This window comes from Martes martes, assembly GCF_963455335.1.
Source record: "Martes martes genome assembly, chromosome: X".
NCBI classification, from domain to species: domain Eukaryota; kingdom Metazoa; phylum Chordata; class Mammalia; order Carnivora; family Mustelidae; genus Martes; species Martes martes.
The window spans coordinates 13,594,302-13,613,923 of record NC_137897.1 but is presented as its reverse complement, the minus strand read 5'-3'; the positions used below and the strand labels follow the sequence as shown (position 1 = coordinate 13,613,923).

Below are 19,622 nucleotides of genomic sequence, written 5' to 3'. Positions count from 1 at the left end.
TCGAGCCCAATATCAGGCTCCATATTCGGCATGGTGCCTGCTTACTCCCTCCCTGTGCCCCTTCCCCTGCTCATGCTATCTTTCTTTCTCTAAAGAAATTAAAAAAAAAAAAAAAGTTAAAAGAAGGGTAAGACAAAAGAAAGTATTTGAAAAAAAACACAGGATGAAATTCTAGAAAGTCATAATGATACAGCAGTAATACAAAACTTTTAACAGATACTCTAAATTAAAGCACTGTTAACACTACACAGAAATGTTTCTAGGACAGTAAGTCATTACAACTGAAAGTCAGTATTTTCTTTATCTCATTTCATTCCCACAAAAACCTAAAGGACCATATTAGGAAACTTCATGTACATTTTCTTTTTGCAGCTTGTTGGGGAGGGAAGGATACTGATCTTTCTTTAATACATGTATAAAAGAAAAAACTTGTGCTAGATGGAGAAACTTACAAAAAATCTCTTCATACCCAAATCATGCTATTTTTCTTCTGTCAACGGATATGAATAATTTATGCAGCTGGAACTATTTTGAATGTCAAGGACAAAGTCTTAAGAATGTACAAAAATGTAAAATCTTAATATTAACCAACTATCAACTGATTTCAATGGGATTTTTACACAAATAATATGGTTCTTCAACTAGTACTTGACAATCATTTAATTAGCAATATATAATTTGGCCCCAATTAATTGGAGTCCTATCTATTTTTGGTAGCTCCCACACATCTCTAAACATAACTGCAGTTTTCTGACAGGTATTATTAGGCAGCAAATACTCTCTGAAGGTCTATAATGAGGTTGTCCTCAGAATGAACTCATTGCAGCCATCATATAGACAAAACCATATCATAAAAAGTCCTCTACCATACATGACTCCTTGAATGGTGTTCTAAGAATGATCTACTTCATACTCATTTCTTCTTTGGCAAATCTGTCCAGTAAACTCAAATTCCAATCCCTCCCCAAAGAAAATGGATTATGCATCTCATTAAGTCCAGACAGAGGTACACAGAAAAAGAAACAAAGACAAACACAAAAGAAAATCAATCAAAAAACCAAGTTTAAAAATTCGCACAGAAATTCTAAAATCTATCCACACAAAGAGAAATAATAAAGTGACTAACCACCATTTGTTTCCCAAGATAAAGCAAGCTTTTGATTAAAAAAGAAATAGTAAAGCTTCCAGTAACTGGTATCAATAATTCTTATACACTCTATGTCAGCAATGAATCAAGAATTACAATCAGATGGTTAACAGACACTGGGAAATTGTGAATATCAAAATAAACCCTCAGTGAGTAACTTATACATATAGTCATCATGATCTTCAACAAAAACAACAACAAAAAAAACAGAGGGGCGCGTGGGTGGCTCAGTGGGTTAAGCCTCTGCCTTCAGCTCAGGTCATGATCTCAGGGTCCTGGGATCGAGCCCCGCATTGTGCTCTCTGCTCAGCAGGGAGCCTGCTTCCGCCTCTATCTCTGCCTGCTTCTCTGCCTACTTCCGATCTCTCTCTCTCTCTATCGTCAAATAAATAAAATCTTAAAAAAACACACACACACAGAGAAATTTGTACCCCTACTATATAAGAAGTATCTTTTAAAAATTAAATTTCTCAGGGTGCCTGGGTGGCTCAGTAGGTTCAGTGTCTTGACTCCTGATTTCAGCTCAGGCCATGATCTCAGGGTCATGGGATCAAGCCTTGCGTGAAGCTCCACACTCAGTGCAGAGTCTACTTGAGATTTTCTTCCTCTCTTCATCTGCTCCCCGCCCCCACTTGAGCTCTCTTTCTAAGATAAACAAATAAATAAATAAAACCTTTAAAAATCAAATTTCTCATGACCCCCATATATATGTCTCGCACACTAAAGAGATGAAACCTATAATAAGAGTACCAGTCATCATCACCACCATATCTCATTTTATTTGCAGAGTTTGCCTTCTTTCTTCATTCTTGGATGGTCCCCAAGAAGGAAATACAATGTATGGAAAATAAGAAAATACTACAACTAAGGTAATACATGTAATACTATGTAATAGAGTTCAGGAGGATAGGATCCTTCTTAGGTTATCAAGTTTCTAAAAAGAAAAGAAGAATCTCATCAGAAAACCCTTTTCTGGGGTTAACAGATGAGTGAAAGCACTGAAAGCGGAAGGGTGGGCACAAAGTGGATGGATGTGATGTTGCTGAGAAAATCAACAATGTGGTGTGTTTGAACAGCCATTTATCATCAAACAAGGTTTCTCTATTCAGAAGAAAATTGGCAACTGCTTCAATATTTATACCATGTTACTGGCAAAGTGGCTGGATATAAGAGACACTTGATAACTGCTTGTTGAATGAATGAATGAATGAATGAATGAACCAACAGATAGGCCAGTCCTCCCAACAAGAGGCCGAGTTTATTTCTTCATCCCTTGAATCAGGGCTTGGCCATGTAACAGGTTTTGGCCAATGAGGCGAAAACCAGGCTAACAGAGGCTTGAAAACCACCTTTGCATTGAGGCTTGCCCAACTGCTACAGGGAATTTTTCGGCTATCACATGAAGCGACTTGGACTTGCCCACTGGAGGATGAGTCTCCATGGAACAGAGATGGTCTGTCCCAGCCGAGGCCTCGTAAACTAACCATCCTCCAAATGATCTACTGAGTGAATAGCTACCTGAGTGATTCCCATTGAGACCAAGAGAAGAACAATCCAGGTGAACTTTAATTACTGACTCCCCCAAATCACTGGTATCCAGAATTGTGAGCAAATAAAATGGTGTTTGTTTTATACCATTAAGCTTTTGGGTGGCTTGTTATACTGCAAGAGGTTAACTGGTATTTAATTAACTAAAGTTCTTATCTTCCATAGATGATCCCAAACCTAATGACATATGATCAGCAGATATATAAATGTCATTTTATCTGGGGAAGGTAACTTACCCAAGTAAGAGTTCTGGGGACCGATACCACCTGGTGGCCACATATTCTGTATAATTAGCATTATTGCCTTCTGATAGGTTCCGAGCAAAACCTGAGAGACAGAAAACCCCAAAGGTATAACTGTGAAAAAGAAGTAACAACATCATGTTGGCAAGGTATTTCAGTGCTAGTAATATTTTAAAGGAACATCAAAAGAACACAATGACTGGTACTGAATGGGCTATTTATTAATGGTCCCTTCATTATTTTTAAAATGTTAGTCCATTCATATACCAGTTAACATGTAGTGTATTCACTAAAAAAAAACTGTCTCCTCCTATATTAAAGAAATAGTATTTTTGAAGTTATCACATACTTTTATAAGCATTCAGAGCATACTTTTAAGTCAGCTCTCTAGATAAATGCAAATCTTAGGAACAAAATGAAGTCCCTAAAAGAGCCCAAGTCAAAGCTAAAATACCCTGTCACAGATGGTCATTATATTCTTTTTTTCCCCCAAAGGTTTTTTACTTATTTACTTGAGAGAAGGGGGGGGATCACGGAGAGGGAGCAGCAGACTCCCCATTGAGCAGGGAGCCCGAGGGGGGCTCGATCCCAGAATGCCGGGATCATGATCTGAGCCAAAGGCAAACACTCTGAGCCAGTCATTATATTCTGATATGTGGGACTTTACATTAGTATTTGTACATCTACTGTTGCTGATCAGCTCTAGCCATTATATAGACAACTAATGGTTGGCAATAATGGAAACTCAACAGGCCAAAATTATTTTCATCTCCTAATGTGACAGAGAAGCATATTAGGGGTATCTTAATTACTTACAGACTCTATCGATAATTATTTTCCCTCCAAACCCTTTCAAAAGATTCTGGGGCCAAAAAATAAGGCAGCAGTAAGCTAATTACCCACCTAACACACCAAAAGCATTATGGATAGTCAGAGAGAACCAGAACATTAAAATTAGGGGTAAAACATGACAGTAAAAAATTGGAAGAAATATTCCTATTTTCAAATGGGATTCAAAATAGACAAAGGAGCCCGGTGCTATAGAGGGAAAGCAGTTGAGACGTGATCACTGGGGATGCATAGGGTACAAAGAACCACATGCAGTGCAGCCATGTGAAATTTCCTTACCACTTCAAATTGTCTTTCCTTTAAAAAATGATGCCGGGGGTGCCTGGGTGGCTCAGTTGGTTAAGTTTCTGACTCTTGATTTTGGCTCAGGTCATGATCTCAGGGTCCTGGGGTCAAGCCCTGAGTCTGGCTCCGTGCCCAGAGGGAAGTCTGGTTGAGAATTCTCTTTCCCTCTCCCTTTGCCCCTACACACACACACACACACACATACACTCTCTCTCTCTCTCCCTCTCTCTCTTTCTCTCTCCCCCTCCCTCCCTCCCTCAAATAAATAAATAATTCTTTAAAAAATAAAAATAAAAATAGAAAAGAAAAGAAATGATGCCAGATCAGGGATACCTTCCCCTATTATTAACCATTCTATAGGCATCACATTTGTATTTACAATTTGTTTACAAATTTCAGTAATTTGGGGGTTTAAGCAGATCATCAACCCATAGAATCATGGATACATAGTAAAGGAATCATGAGGTGCACAAAAATCTCAGTATTTGATGGTAGTCACAATTATGGATAGGAAGCAAGAAATAGAACCAGAAATATTCCTGAAAATCATAATACTAAGAAAGTGCGAAAAATGTCAAGGTCAAAATCTTTTAAACAGCTGTATTTCGATATTTCTTTCTTATTCTTCTAAGCACTTCATAAGATGTTTAAAATATAGCAGGACTTGCAAAGAAGACATCCAAATGGCCGAAAGACACATGAAAAAGTGCTCAACATCACTCAGCATCAGGAAAATACAAATCAAAACCACAGTGAGATACCACCTCACACCAGTCAGAATCGCTACAATTAACCAGTCAGGAAAAGAACGACAGGTATTGGTAAGGATGCGGAAAAAGGGGACCCCTCCCACACTGCTGGTGGGAATGCAAGCTGGTGCAGCCACTCTGGAAAATAGCATGGAGGTTCCTCAAAAAGTTGAAAATAGAGCTATCCTAAGACCCAGCAATCGCACTACTGGGTATTTACCCTAAAGATACAAACGTAGTGATCCGAAGGGGCACGTGCACCTGAATGTTTATAGCAGCAATGTCCACAATAGCCCAACTACGGAAAGAACCTAGATGTCCATCAACAGATGAATGGATAAAGAAGATGTGATACACACACACACACACAATGGAATACTATGCAGCCATCCAAAAAACAAAAACAAAAAACCGACATCTTGATATTTTGCAACAATGTGGATGGAACTAGAGGGTATTATGCTGAGCGAAATAAGTCAATCAGAGAAAGACAATTATCATATGATCTCTCTGATATGAGGAATTTGAGAGACAGAGCAGGGGTTCGTGGGGGAAGAGAAGGAAAAATGAAACAAGATGGGACTGGGGAGGGAGACAAACCAAAAGAGACTCTTAATCTCAGGAAACAAACTGAGGGTTGCTGGTGGGAAAGGCGGGTAGGAGGGATGGGGGTGCTGGGCGATGGACACTGGGAAGGGTATGTGCTATGGTGAGTCCCATGAATTGTGTAAGACTGATGATTCACAGACCTGTGAAACAATAATACATTATATGTTAATAAAAAAAAATAAAGCAGGACTCTTCTTTGCAATATTCCCTATAAATAGTATGAAAAAATTTAAGTCCTACGAAACATTTTTTCTCAGGCAAGCAGGTTCATAATACTCAAATTCTTTGCAAACACTGAGGGCAAACAGTTACACTTGCTTCTAAAAGCCACACTGGAGAAAAGTGGTCATTCACACAGTGCGTTCTTAGAAGGCTTCTATTTCTCATTTGTTCAATCCACCTCCGAGGTACTAATCTAACTCTTGCTTATGAAAGGAGATGAATTCTCACTTATATGTAGGAGTTTATATTATACTTACGATTATACTTGAATATATGAAAAATAACATTAAGTTGTTATTTTTCAGCATACAGATTAGACAAAAGATTTTTTAAGTGACTCAGAACTTAAGCACCCTAATCTATAGTTTCAAAACTTTCCTGAATTATTTCAACTTTAATTTTTAATAACACTTAATACAGTTTTATATATATGGAAATGAATGCACAATTTTCTACTAGGAGAGAATACAATTCAAAAGCTTCCTTATAGGGGCACCTGGGTGGCTCAGTGGGTTAAACCCTCTGCCTTCGGCTCAGGTCATGATCCCAGGGCCTTAGGATCGAACCCCGCATCGGGCTCTCTGCTCGGCGGGGAGCCTGCATTCCCCCCCCTCCCTTTGCCTGCCTCTCTGCCTACTTGTGATCTCTGTCTGGCAAATAAATAAATAATCTTAAAAAAAAAAAAAAAGCTTCCTTATACACTCAACCAGGAGATGGAATATTAAACATCAATTACTAATCTCATTCATTGAACATTTAAAGGGAATAAATGGAACTGCTCTAAAGATGTCTTTGATGTTTATAGGTATGTAATCATTGCACATGCATGATACTTATGTATTTACCTATGAATATTGTTAGTTTATGATCATACCTAAAATAATTTCTATCAATGTTTAAAATACCTCAAAAATATTCTTTTATTGTACCCAAAACAGAAGGCATAGTAGTGTTTCATAGAAAACTGGTTTTTGGAATCATCAAGTACTGGGTTTATGAATATATACACATGCATCTATTTGCTTTGCATTCTCATTAAACAAATACTGCATTATGAATTTTTAAAAAGAGTAGACAACACTATGCAAAGAGTGTATATAGTATTTACCTAACCATCCATTTTCAACACATGACCCAACAGAATATTCCTCTGCTAACTGAAGTCAAAACATTAAAAAAAAAAAAAACCTTTTAATAAGCCTTTAAAAGCTACCTACATGTTATATTAAATTAATTCTACTTACAGGGCTCAATTTCTTTTTAACTTACCAAAATCACACAGTTTCAAAACATCATTGTGGCTGATTAAGAGATTTTCTGGCTTTATATCTGAAGTATAAAGATGAAAAAACAATTATTAAAAAATGTTCCATGGACTGCTGATTGACACTATTGGATCACTATAACGGCACCTAATTAGAAATATCCAGAGTAGGGGTGCCTGGGTGGCTCAGTGGGTTAAGCCTCTGTCTTCAGCTCAGGTCATGATCTCAGGGTCCTGGGATTGAGCCCTGCGTTGGGCTCTCTGCTCAGGAGGGAGCCTGCTTCCCACCGCCCCCCCCCCACCTGCCTCTCTGCCTACTTGTGATCTCTCTCTGTGCGTTAAATAAATAAATAAAATCTTAAAAAAGAAAGAAAGAAAGAAATATCCAGAGTAATATGAATAGAAACCTGTGACAGGGAAAAGCAGGGTAACACATTTTCTGCTGATTCATAAAAGTTTCAACTAATTTTTTTTTTTTTTTTGAGAAACATGAAGACCCACAATGTAAAAACATTTTTCCCTTTAAATCGTAAAGGTATTAATGTGATCTCAGAAAGGAATTTAAGAATCACTGAATCTAGGTCACCACATTTCAAGGAACTATTCTACTTTATAAAGTACTAGTAACATAAGTTTTTGGAGATAGAATATAAAATTTTCAGAGATAGAATATTTAAAAAAATGTTCACACCCACAAGATACCTTAAAAACACATATAAGTACCTAGTATTATATTTACTAGAGGAAAAACTACATAAAAATTAGAATTTGTTGTGATTTTCTATATAATGTGTATATTTACATATCTCTTTAGCTTTTCTGTGTGGTTCATAATTATAAATGTGTAATGCCGAAGTTATACTGGATGAGTCAAGACAAGATTTCTCATTTTTTCGATGGCTCTTCAGAAGATGTGGTGGGAGTTGAGTAGAAATATACAGAAAATGCGATTTAATTCCTGCCTTGGGAGGCATCTCACAATCCTATTTTTAGAGTACCTATCATCTGTATCAGATGGCAGAGGTGAAAATGGAAAAAGGGAAGACAGGAGGAAAATCTGAAGATTTCAGAATCATGGTTTCTACTGCTAATTCACAATCATTGATTTATTATCATATACTTAACCAAATCACAGCAACACTATAGAAATGCAGCTAAATCAGTTCCGTCTTAATAGCTTCATATTGTGGTATAGACTGTTATTAGTATCATTACTCTAGACACTAAACATGTAGTTGACTTGGAGATCTCTCTATACCACCAACAACCTGGATAAGGTAAGTGATATGAAAGTCAAATCCAAAAAATATATAAAATGGCTTTTTCTAGATATACTAGGAGTTGGCATTTTTCCCATGACCTTTAAGCTATTCTTAAAGTGAGACTATTTTTAAAGTGATATGTTTGTGTGTTTGTATAGGTAAATTAAAATGAGGTATTCATTTATCTGATAATTCAGAGACAAGAAATAGATATTCTAACATTTTCTGATAAACATCTTCTGGCTCCATTATTTTATCAGTATGTATCCCATTACTGTAAAACTCTGGAATTCAAGAGAGCTTATCAGGAGAAGATAAAGTGTAGAAGCAAAAACCATGCTGAGAAAGTAATTTCCCTTTTAGTACTATAAACCACCCACCTCACAGCAATAAAGGACAAAATATTAACAGTTTATGGAAGCATACTCATGACATTTATGCAAGGTTGATCATGCCTACAACTTGCAACGGGCTCTTCTCACTAATGGATAGGGAAATTCCGGAACTGAATTTGGTATATATACCAGAGGTGGTTGGTTTAAGAGGGAATGGGAGGTGACTGTCAATGGGGGTCAGTGACCACCTTTAAAGCCTTATTCTAGTTGGTTTCACATTTTCTGGTCTACCAGCAGGACCAAAAGGCAACAGAGAACATCCCTTTGCTCTTTTTACCCAAGGTAAGCTTCAAAGTTCCTATTTGTTGAGTTCTTTATATCCCTAGGCATTTCTAAAGTTGAGAATAGACCTGGTTATACAAACAGAGATCTCACCATAATATCCAAATAAACTTGCAATCCATCCTTTTGGTGATACAAAAGGAGACTTGGAAGGTGAACGACATCTCATATCCTGTACTTTCAAAATGTATTTAATTTAAGTGGAATGTCAGTGCCCATAGAAATACTCTTAAAACAGTAATATGTGAAATATTTCAATGTTAACTCTGAGGTTTTCTTAATATTTTTCATTTCAAAAATTGCATACTTACCTCTATGGACAATATCATTCTTATGGCACCAGTGAATAGCTTTGATTAACTGATAGATATAACTTTTAACTTTTTCAGGTGGAACTCCATTTGGCATTTCTTCCAGCAATTCAAGCATATTCTAAAAATTAAACAGGGAATCATTAATCTCCACAAATTAGGTAGACCCATAAATCATGTATTAACAATTTTAAAAGCATCTTAGGGGCGCCTGGGTGGCTCAGTCAGTTAGGCATCTGCCTTCGGCTCAGGTCATGATCCGGGGTCCTAGGATCGAGCCCCACATCAGGCTCCCTGCTCGGTGGGAAGCCTGCTTCTCCCTCTCCCACTCCACCTGCTTGTGCACCCTTGCTCGCGCTCCCTCTCTCTCTCTCTCTCTCTGTCAAATAAATGAATAGAATCTCTAGATAGATAGATAGATAGATAAGCAAGCATCTTGGATGAAAATTCACCCAATACATGCATGCATTTTCAACAACTGTTTTGCTTCCCACCTACTATCTTTTTCATGCAGAAGCAGAATACTGTATTAAATCAAAGTTCTCTTTTAAGAGAAATTCCATTTTTACTACTCCCCAGTGCTTCCCCAAATAATAACCCTGGCACTTTCCACTCTCCCTAAAACCTTTCAGGCATCACTTTAGAATAACTTCAAGGGAAAAGCAATACAAAGTAGAGATAAGATGCTGTAATGTAAAAACGAGGGGGGAAACAGTCATTTTAACACAGCCTCCTATGTATGTTTACTAGAACCTTGCAATAAAAATCAGGCCTTGAAAATATTTCTGGAATATGTGGAAAATATTCTTAAAAGAAAATGTTCCCTAAGATTAGGAGTGATCCATGCAATCAGTACAAAAATTAAGACAGGCCAGAAAATGTTGCTGAAATAAACATTGACAGACTCCCAACAAATCAAGTTCTGAAATTCTTAGTCTGGAGTCTAAAATTCATGTAAATTTTTTTTTATTAAGTAGAAACTCCACTTAACCAGTCTCCACTGAATTTCCAGATTAACCACACATTTCCCATTGCCTCTGTAAGGTACAATACTAAGGTCCAAAGCATGATTAGAGTTTATTGTTTGTAGATGACCATCTAGGAAAGCAGGTCTCAAAGTATGATCTGTGGATCTCTTGGGGATGGTTACCAGATCTTGCAGAAGGCCCATAAAGTCAAAACTATATTCATAGCAACACTCAGCTCGTTGGCTCTTTCACTGTGTTTGTATTTACACCGATGACTCAAAGCAAGGATGGGTGAACTGGGGGCACCTTAGCATAAATCAATGCTACACTCTCGCAGTTTAAAAAAAAATAAAAAGACAAAAAGCCAGTTTTAATTAAGGATGTCTTTCTTTGATGAAGCAGTAAAATTATTGCTTGTATTAAATTTCAACTTTTGAGTAGGTGTCTTTTTAGGAATCTATATGGTAAAATGAAGAATACACATAAAGCACTTCTGTTACTTTAACAGAAGCAAGATAACAAAGCAAGATGGTTGTCTTGAAGAAAATCACTTGTGTGATTGAACTGCAAGCTCAACTAGCTGCTTGTTTTTGGCAGAACACCGTTTCTTACTTGAAAGAATGACCCACAACCATATTTATGTTAACATGTAATGGGATTATTATTGTTATTCCTAAATAAATTAATAATTTATATTGCTCAGTTTTGACTCATAATATGATGAATATTAACAGATAAAACCCACATATATAATAAGCTCTAAGGGTTTCCAATAATGTTAAGAGTGCTGGAGTTGCAAGACCAAAGAGTTTGAAAACCTACTTGCTCTAACACAACCTCACAGTTTTGTTCCCACCAGTTGAGCTGCATACATACAATCAGTTGTTTGTTTATAACACTCTCATACCTATTTATAACAGATGCACTTGTTATTTTAATACAATTAAATATCATATAAACCAATGAAATAATGTTTTAAGTAAAGAGAGTTGCTGTTTATAAGAAAACAAAGTTTAATACTTTGGAAAGACTTAATGAAGGAAAGCCACTAAACATACTGCTGTCTCATCAAATGTGAGCGCAACTGTAAACGCCGGCAGGTGATGGCGATAAGGATTCTGCACTGAGACTGCTTCATAATACTTTTAAGCTTTTGCGTCACTTTAAAGATGCTCTCACAGGCTATCAGAGTTGTTGCATTGTGGGTATGATGTACTTAAGAAAGACTCATCAGAACTCCAGTCAGAAGACAGATACTCGAAAGACCCTGACCCTACCCCAAAGAGGAGTAAATGAACATATACTGATATATTTTAAGTTAAAATGTTTGAAGTATGTATGCATCATTTCTTAATGATTCTCCACTTAAAGTGCCTTTTTCAATTAACAAATGCATAGGAGGTCCCAAATGCACATGAGGAATAAGACGGTTTTGCAATATAGAAAATAAACTATATGTCTCGTTTCATATTACACTCTAAATTCAGTGGCAGGGAAGAATGTCCCTCTATATCCATTCTTCCTTTAGCCCACAGTAATACAATTTGTAAGTGGATGCACAGGTGTTCAGAATGACGAGTACATTTCCCCTCTGCCTTGCAGCTAGGGTGGCCATGAAACTAAATCCTGGCCGATGGAATGTGACAGCTGGAGTTTAATCTTGACCTTGAGAACAAGGGCAACATCTCAGGGGTGGCAGAGCAGAAAGGCAGAAGCAACTAGGTCTCCTATGGCTACAGAGCAGAGTTACCATACCAGGTACCACCTACCTTTGTATTTATATGTGAGGAAGAAGGAAATATCTATTTGTTTAAGCCACTGTCGTCCTGTATCTCTAACAACCCCCTACCCTTTAAGAGCATCACTTTCCTGCCCTCTTGAGACTCTGTTAATCGTTAGGCACTGCCGCTGATGGGAGGTCACCTTCCACTGAAAAACCACAGGGTCAGGGCAAGAACCCAGGCCTAGAGGGACACATATGGGAGCTCTGGGAGCAGCCCTGCCACTTAACAGCAAAGAGATCTCAGACATACAAACTGGTACACAGAGGTGATTTCCCCATTTGTTCATATTAAACTGTTATTAATCGTGAACTACCACCATGAGCAGAACAGAAATTAAAAAAAGACAAATTGAAATAGATCTGTCAGAATTTCATTATTTGGCAGTGAAAACTGCAAACTGCACAATTATTCTTGACAACTAAAATATGATATAAAGAGTTTCTGATTTTTACAACAGTCCTTTTTTATAACTTTTTGAGAAGTATTAAATTTCAGTTTAATTTTGGTGGGGAAGGTCCCTTAGGAAAATACCTAAATTGACACAGGAAAAGAAACCTTAAGGGGCGCCTGGGTGGCTCAGTTGCTTAAGCATCTGACTCTTGATTTCGGCTCAGGTCATGGTCTCAGGGTTGTAGGATCGAGCCCCATGTCAGGCACCATGCTATGAGTGCAGCCTCTCTCTCTCTCCCTCTCTCTCCCTCTTCCGCTCCCCACCCCGTCAAAAAAATAAAGATCTGTTGTCACTTAAAAAAGAAAAAGAAAAAGAAACCTTTAAGCAGATTTTGGAAAAGATTCATAAAACAGTGTTTTAAAATGACAGAGAAACTTATAATACTCTTCAAGTTTTCCTTGAAATGAAGTTACTATGTCTATTTACTTCCATTGGAAAAATAATTTGTAAAGGCTGAATTAAGTCAAAAGCCACATTTCTGGTCCATCATCTTGGCAACATTGCTTTCTATTTTGTAATGGTGATGGTGGTGATGACATTGTCATTTATGGCACAGAAAGCAGCTGGTAAACATAAGTCTCTCCAGTCTTCACCTTCTTCAGAAAGCCTCATTTTATAATTTAGAAATTTCTCATTTTATCACGCAGATTCCTAAAAAGACATGTACTCCAGAAGTGAAATTTAGTAAAAGTAATAATTTTTACTGTTGTTTTGGTAACAGCAAATCCGGAGCCACATAGTCATTAATCAAGGAAACCTCTAAAAGGTCCACCTGGCTCCGGTTTATTCTACTCTTGTTTAGGTAATTATTTCAGTTTTGGACAATAACCAACCACCGTAGGGCAGCTGCTCTCAAAGAAATTCAAAGACATACGTATTGATTACTGGAGCATACACTTGCCCCTGGGCCACACATCATTTAAATGGTCACTAATAGTTACCAATTTAAAAAAATACAAAGCAAGTATGCCAACAACTGAACTGTGTATACTTTTCCACTTTTCTCCCATGCTTCTAATTCCTTATATGCAGCCGCATCTACCTCCTCATGCCTCACCTTATGCCTCCTGGCACATCTCTTTCCCTTAAAGCCAAAGCACAGGCAATTCACAAAAGGCTGCTCCATGAGCCCACTCATTCGCCACTCTAGGTCGGATTTAGGCAGCCATCCTATGCTGGCAGGCTGCCTTCCACACCTCTGTCATCCTATGTTATCACTGTCAATTTACTTGTCTCTCTCTCAGAGGCCTTGCCTAGGTTTAACTTAAATGAACCAAGTCTAAAAATTACTTGTTGAACACAGATTCTAAAACATCAGAAGCCAAATTAATTCACTGTTGAAATGTAAGATGATCTCTGTAGAGTTAAATTACACAAAATACTTCAATACATTTCAGGGCTCCTAATGATTATGGATAATAATTTCATTTTTAAAATACCAAGAGTTTGAGTACATTGACAAATCATACTAGATAATAATACTTCCTTGAATACTGCCAGAAACAACCCTAAATAAAAAAAATCAGGCAGGGGCGCCTGGCTGGCTCAGTTGGTAGGGCATACAACTCTTGATCTCAGGGTCATGAGTTCAAGCCACATGCTGGGTGTAGAGATTACTTTCAAAAAATAAAATAAAAGTTAAAAAAATCAGGCAAATCTCCACACTATCAATTAGTGACTTACTTTTTCAACATACTCAAACACCAAGTACAATTTCCCCCTCCGACGAAAGGCTTCCTTCAGCTCCACGATGTTTTCCTGCTTGAGAGTACGAAGCATTTTAAGCTCTCGTAAAGTCGTTTCCTTGACTTCTTCATTTTCTAGAATGTAAACAATGGTGAATAGAGTAAAATTAAAGCTTTCAAGCTACTGTTCAAAAAATTCTAACAGTGAAAAACACCAATTTCTCCTTCCACTTTGAGTACTTCTGCATAAGGAGTTCAAGGATGGAAGATTAAATATCACATTTTCTTGCTGAAAGGATCAAGAATTAGCATCTTATAGAAGAAAAGGCTTACTTGACCAGCATGAACCTAATTTTCTGCTTGTGTTTTCTTATACTCTGTATTGCAAAGCATATGTATAAACACATACCGACAGATATGACGTATGAATCCACTGTCCTTTTCATTCTAACACTACGCACTGAGAAAGAAGGAGTTTAAGAGGGTAAGAAGGAATCAGCTCTATCAGTGTGCAGAGGAGCCTCTATGCAGCATCTGTTGCAGATGATGTTTTTATCTTTGGCCTGTAGTTTTGGCTTAAAAGAACATTTTATTTTTCAGGCTGCATGCAAGTCACCTCAGTGAGCAGAGGTCACATACCAGGCACCCACAGTGCAGCTCACAGTCAAGTTGCAGGGATTTCTAAGAGTGTCTGATCTCTCTGAATAGCAGCTGCTATAGGTTCCTGCTGTTTTCCTGTGGCATGTCCATCTGTCCATCCCAGATGGTGTAGCTGTACTGGGATACAGAACTTACGCTGAACCAATACAGCCTCCCATATCGTCAACTTCACCCATGATAGCCCCCACAGGATGGAGAAGGACGGAAATCACATTAACTCTAATGGACAAATTGGCAGGGGAGAAGGAAAGGAATACTTTATTTTAAAAGAGCTTTTATGATACCTTCAGATTTAGCCCAGAAATTCTACCTACCATGTTCACATATACACATATAGGCATGCACACACACAAGACTACAGGTTCATAATCCTTTATCTCCAACTTCAAAAATCAGTCTAAAAACTGAACACTTCTTCCAAGTTTATGGCAAATCTCCTCAGAAGTAAAACCTGAACTGACATGAGACCACTTATATTCTTTATTTATCCCACTTAGTATGTGGGATATGTTTATTTTATGTAAAATATGTTTACTTTAGAAATAGTACCTGATTACAAGGTGCTAAAGTAGCATGCCATATTTCCATTCTAAAACCCCAAAGTTAAAAATTCTAAAACACATTTGTCCCCAATGTTTGGGGTCATAGTCAAAATCCTAGCTTGAGAGTCTAAGTTTTGTGAGTCTCAGGTTTAGTCATATCTAACCTCCCTCAGGTTCAGGGAAGAAGAAAATGGAGTTTGGGGATGAAAGTGAGAAAGATGAAAATGTCTTCTAGAGACAAATGCTTCCTAAGCAAGATACACAAGAGAAAAGGGGCTGAATCTTCCCTCCAAATGGGGGACGGAAGATTCTAAATCAGGAGCCAGGAGTTCTTTTCAGATTATTTTCTATCCCAGCCCATTTCTCAGCCTCCGTTCAAACTGAGTTTCAAGAATAAAGAGATAGTAATAAAAACAGGGGCTTTGTAGCACCAGAGTATCTGTAATAAACAGGGAACATAAAGTCAACAGTCCTTTGAGAACGGTTACACAAGTGAAATATCCTCCTTATTTCAGCAAAAACAACTGTTGGAGAATGCTGGAGCAGAGATTAGAAAAGGACAGAGAAAGATACTGCCTATCAGAAAGCAAGAATTAGCAGTACCAAGGCCAACAGTGGCATAAGCAGTGAGCCAGCCCAGTCCACACCAGGGGGGAGAGGGGTTAACAGGGAACTGAGGACTCACAGCCGCCCTCCCCCGCCCAGTCACGGGAAAAGAACGTGACACAGTGGAGGCCACCTGGCAATAGGGGGAATGTACAAGATGTGATCAGGGGTTTCCCAAAGTGGCTTAGAGGATTGTGGTGGGACAGAGGTCCAGCTGTTTTGCAAACTGGGGCTAAGCCAGAGACGTGGTGTTCTGTGACTTTTAGAACTGCTAAAACGTAGGGAACACTAAAAAGCCTTTAGTGTTATGAGGTTGGTTCACCTGCTTCTCTGCTACCCCATCTGGTTTACTTTCAAGACTGGGGTGGGTAATCAAACTGAAGTTCACCTATCTCTAATACACAGAACGCCACACAGGTTTCAATACAAAGCAAACAATCTTCTAACAAGGAAATAACTCAATACAGACAAGTACACTGATTACTCATGACCTGGTTCCTGTCTGCTTTTCCATCCCCATCTCATGTCCTTCCTTCCCCTCCCTCCCGTTAGTCTTTCAGTTCCCAAAATAGCTCCAACGTTATTCTTTGGAGCTTAGGGCCTTTGAACTTGTTCCCTCTGCCTGAACTGACATTCTACAACTCAGACTCCTTACAGGGCTGGCTCCTCTTTGGGTTTCAGTTTAAATAGCACTCCTCATAAGCTTTGCCCAGATCACTAGACCAAAGCAGGCTTCCATCCCTATTATTCCTTATCATTCTACTTTGAACTTTTCTTTCACAGACCTTCTCACCATTTTTATTTATAGATTGTTTTGCTTACAGGCGGCTACACCTGCTAAACCAAGAGCTCTCAGAGGACAGGCCCAAGTTCTGCTATTCAACAATACACACTCAACCACCTAGGACTGCACCTGGCACAAAGAAGGGATCAATGAATACTTCTGACAAAAATGAGGAAATCTTCACTCATATGTGACTAGCTCTCATTCATGGGAAGCAGCAACGTGATGGCAAGCAAGAGGCACTTCGTCCTCTCAGTTTTGAGTACAATGCTTTCCATCTTGTCTCTAGAAGGTTAAGAAGGGCAGCTTTTCAGGCAGGAAGACAAACTAAATTCATCTTTCCCTATTCATCTCCATACCTGGTTGTCTTCTGCAATATGTGATTATAAAATAGGGAGCTTCAAAAAAACTGAAAGGACTAAGGGTCAAGAACACATATATATTTAACCATTCATTAACAACATCCATAAGCTTTGCTGGAGCTGGGTACAAATGAATGTTGCAACTAAGTCAAAAGTAAATACAGCTGGTGTATCTTTTCTTCTTTTTTTTTTTTTTAAAGATTTTATTTATTTATTTGAGAGAGAGAGATGACAAGTAGGCAGAGAGGCAGGCAGAGAGAGGGAGAGAGGAGCAGGCTCCCTGCTGAGCAGAGAGTCCGATGCGGGACTCGATCCCAGGACCCTGAGATCACGACCTGAGCCGAAGGCAGCGGCTTAACCCACTGAGCCACCCAGGCGCCCTGGTGTATCTTTTCTAGTCAAATGCTTGGTGAATTCTTGGCACCCAAAAAGCAACTGAAACAAGGGAGCTTTGTATTATTAGCAACTTGGGGCAGTTTCATTTTGCGAACAGATAGAGCCACCTCAGAATGGCTGAAGTCGAACGGCTTTAGAAGAAGGAATCGTGGAGTAGGATTTGGAAGACCTGGAGTTTGGATCCTGTTAATGAACCAACACTGTGAAATATGATGTTGGGCAAGCCACTTAACTTTTCACTCATAAAGTAACTAAATAAATGGGCACCCTCCCCACCCACACAGACCCTAAAAAACAATCCCATGGCTTTTTCCAAATCTAATAACCAATTATTTCTTTCCATTAAAATCTCATTGATTATGAGCATAAACCTCCCTGGATTTTGCTATTCTATGATATAGACATCATTCAAATCTATACCAACTCTACATAAAAATGGCTAAAGAAGAAAGAGAAATGAATCTTTGAAAAGCAGCTCACAAATCACCTAGCCTATGGGGCCAAAACCACCTCATTTGAGCTGCCTCTCTATTTTAGGAAATGAAGGCTTCTCTAATGTATGCCTGTCACAGATATTAAAAGTAGAAGCAAGCACTTTGGCACTAAGAATGTAATGAATGGGAACAGGCAGGAAGTGGAGTTACTAATCCCCTAAGTGCAAGCAAAATGCACACTTCTTCATTACTTGGTCTATCCTATTATTTTTGTTTCTTTAAGTACTTTTTTTTTTTCTTTAAGTACTTTTAAGGCTCCTGACCTACCCTGTACTTGGACAAAACTGTGGCACTAAATGATGAGATAACGGGGAAAAGCAATACACATTGTACGTACACATGCTTCTCACCTCAGGTTCAGAAAGCAGCCAAGCTCTTCAGTGAGGCATTGTTTAAAAGTGATAGCACAGCCTACTGCCAGGAGCACAAAAATCCCTGCCTTCCAGTTAAAATAATCCTGCAGATTCTTTATTTAGGCTAGGCTTTCTCCAGTTTACAAATGAAGAAACCACATCTAGAAAGAGTAACTTCCTCAGGGTGAGTGAAGGGAATGCCACACTGAGTAGAAGACAGGGATGTAGGCAACATGGTATAAGGCAGTGAGCAAGCTTTAGAGAATGAGTCCGAACACCCAAGCTCAGGTCTGCACTCTGCTACTGCTTAGCTGAGTGGCAAAGCAACATGGTATGTGTTATGGGTAGAAGAAAAACTCGACAAAGATCTTGAGGTCTGCATCTTTCCCAGTTTATTACATACTACCTGTGCAGCTTTGGGCCTTGGATTCCTTGGCTGTAAACCGGAGCTGGACTTTTCCTAGATGATTCTAAAGGTCCTTCCAGCTCTAATACCTGGTGCTTCCATGCAAGTCCTACTTATGTACATGGCAATGGACCTGGTCCTCAGTTACCAGTGAGGGTGTATAGCTTAGTACAGGCAGCAAGTCTGACAATGTTACATAAATTCTTTGGAGTGATGATTAAATGGCAGGGTAGAAAAGAGACAGTAAGTAAGAAAGAAACAAAGAACTAACCTACTTTTAGCTCACCAGTCAGACAAGTTAACACACTAAAAATCAAGAAGGGAGATTCACTAAAGTAAAAGAAAACAATTTTTAAGGAAAAAAAAAAATCACAGGAGTGAAAGAAATGCAAAGTAAGTAATAAAGAGAGAAAAATCTAAAGATGAGCAGAAACTCTATTGTAACTCTATTTTTAAGGAACTGTGGGCTCAGAAAAGAAATCCAGAAATAGCTGTAACCTACTTTATGAAATCACAAACCTGAAATTCTTGTATAGCCAAAGAGGCCCCCCCAAAATGGACCTTTAAGTGGATACAATGGAGGAGAAAAAAAGCCAACCCATCTTTGTGCAAAACCATAAGGGTACCGTATTTGAGTCTGGTTGCCCTGACTAAAGAAGGAATACCAACAAGAGGGTAATTAACATGGCCAAGGGGTCTGAATGGCGGTACTGCTACCATATATACCAAAAAAAAAAAAAAGATGAAAATCCTTAAATCTTCAGCAATGAAGACTGGGTAAAGCACAAAAGAAATTTATTAAATTATGAAAGGTGCAAATGTTCATCAAATCCTAGAAGAATCCCTGAAGCTTGAAAGAGTTCCATTCTGGACATTAAAAGGAAGTGTGGTGAAATCACGACTAGCCAGAATGCTGAAGCTTAGTTAACTGAATTCTCTGTTTAACCAAAGGTAGGAAAGTTTGTT

The 19,622-nt window shown here is 38.4% G+C and overlaps 1 protein-coding gene across 1 annotated transcript in view; it reads right to left on the bottom strand.

The window, feature by feature from the left end:
• CDKL5 (cyclin dependent kinase like 5) overlaps window positions 1-19,622 on the bottom strand; it is a 211,153-nt gene that overhangs the window by 47,082 nt on the left and 144,449 nt on the right. Inside the window, exons 5-8 of the mRNA XM_080794722.1 lie at window positions 14,052-14,188; window positions 9,166-9,286; window positions 6,921-6,980; window positions 2,932-3,022 (exon numbers count right to left, since the gene is read on the bottom strand). Of these exons, the coding sequence (XP_080650848.1) occupies window positions 2,932-3,022; window positions 6,921-6,980; window positions 9,166-9,286; window positions 14,052-14,188 (409 nt within the window). The remainder of the gene's footprint in view (window positions 1-2,931; window positions 3,023-6,920; window positions 6,981-9,165; window positions 9,287-14,051; window positions 14,189-19,622) is intronic.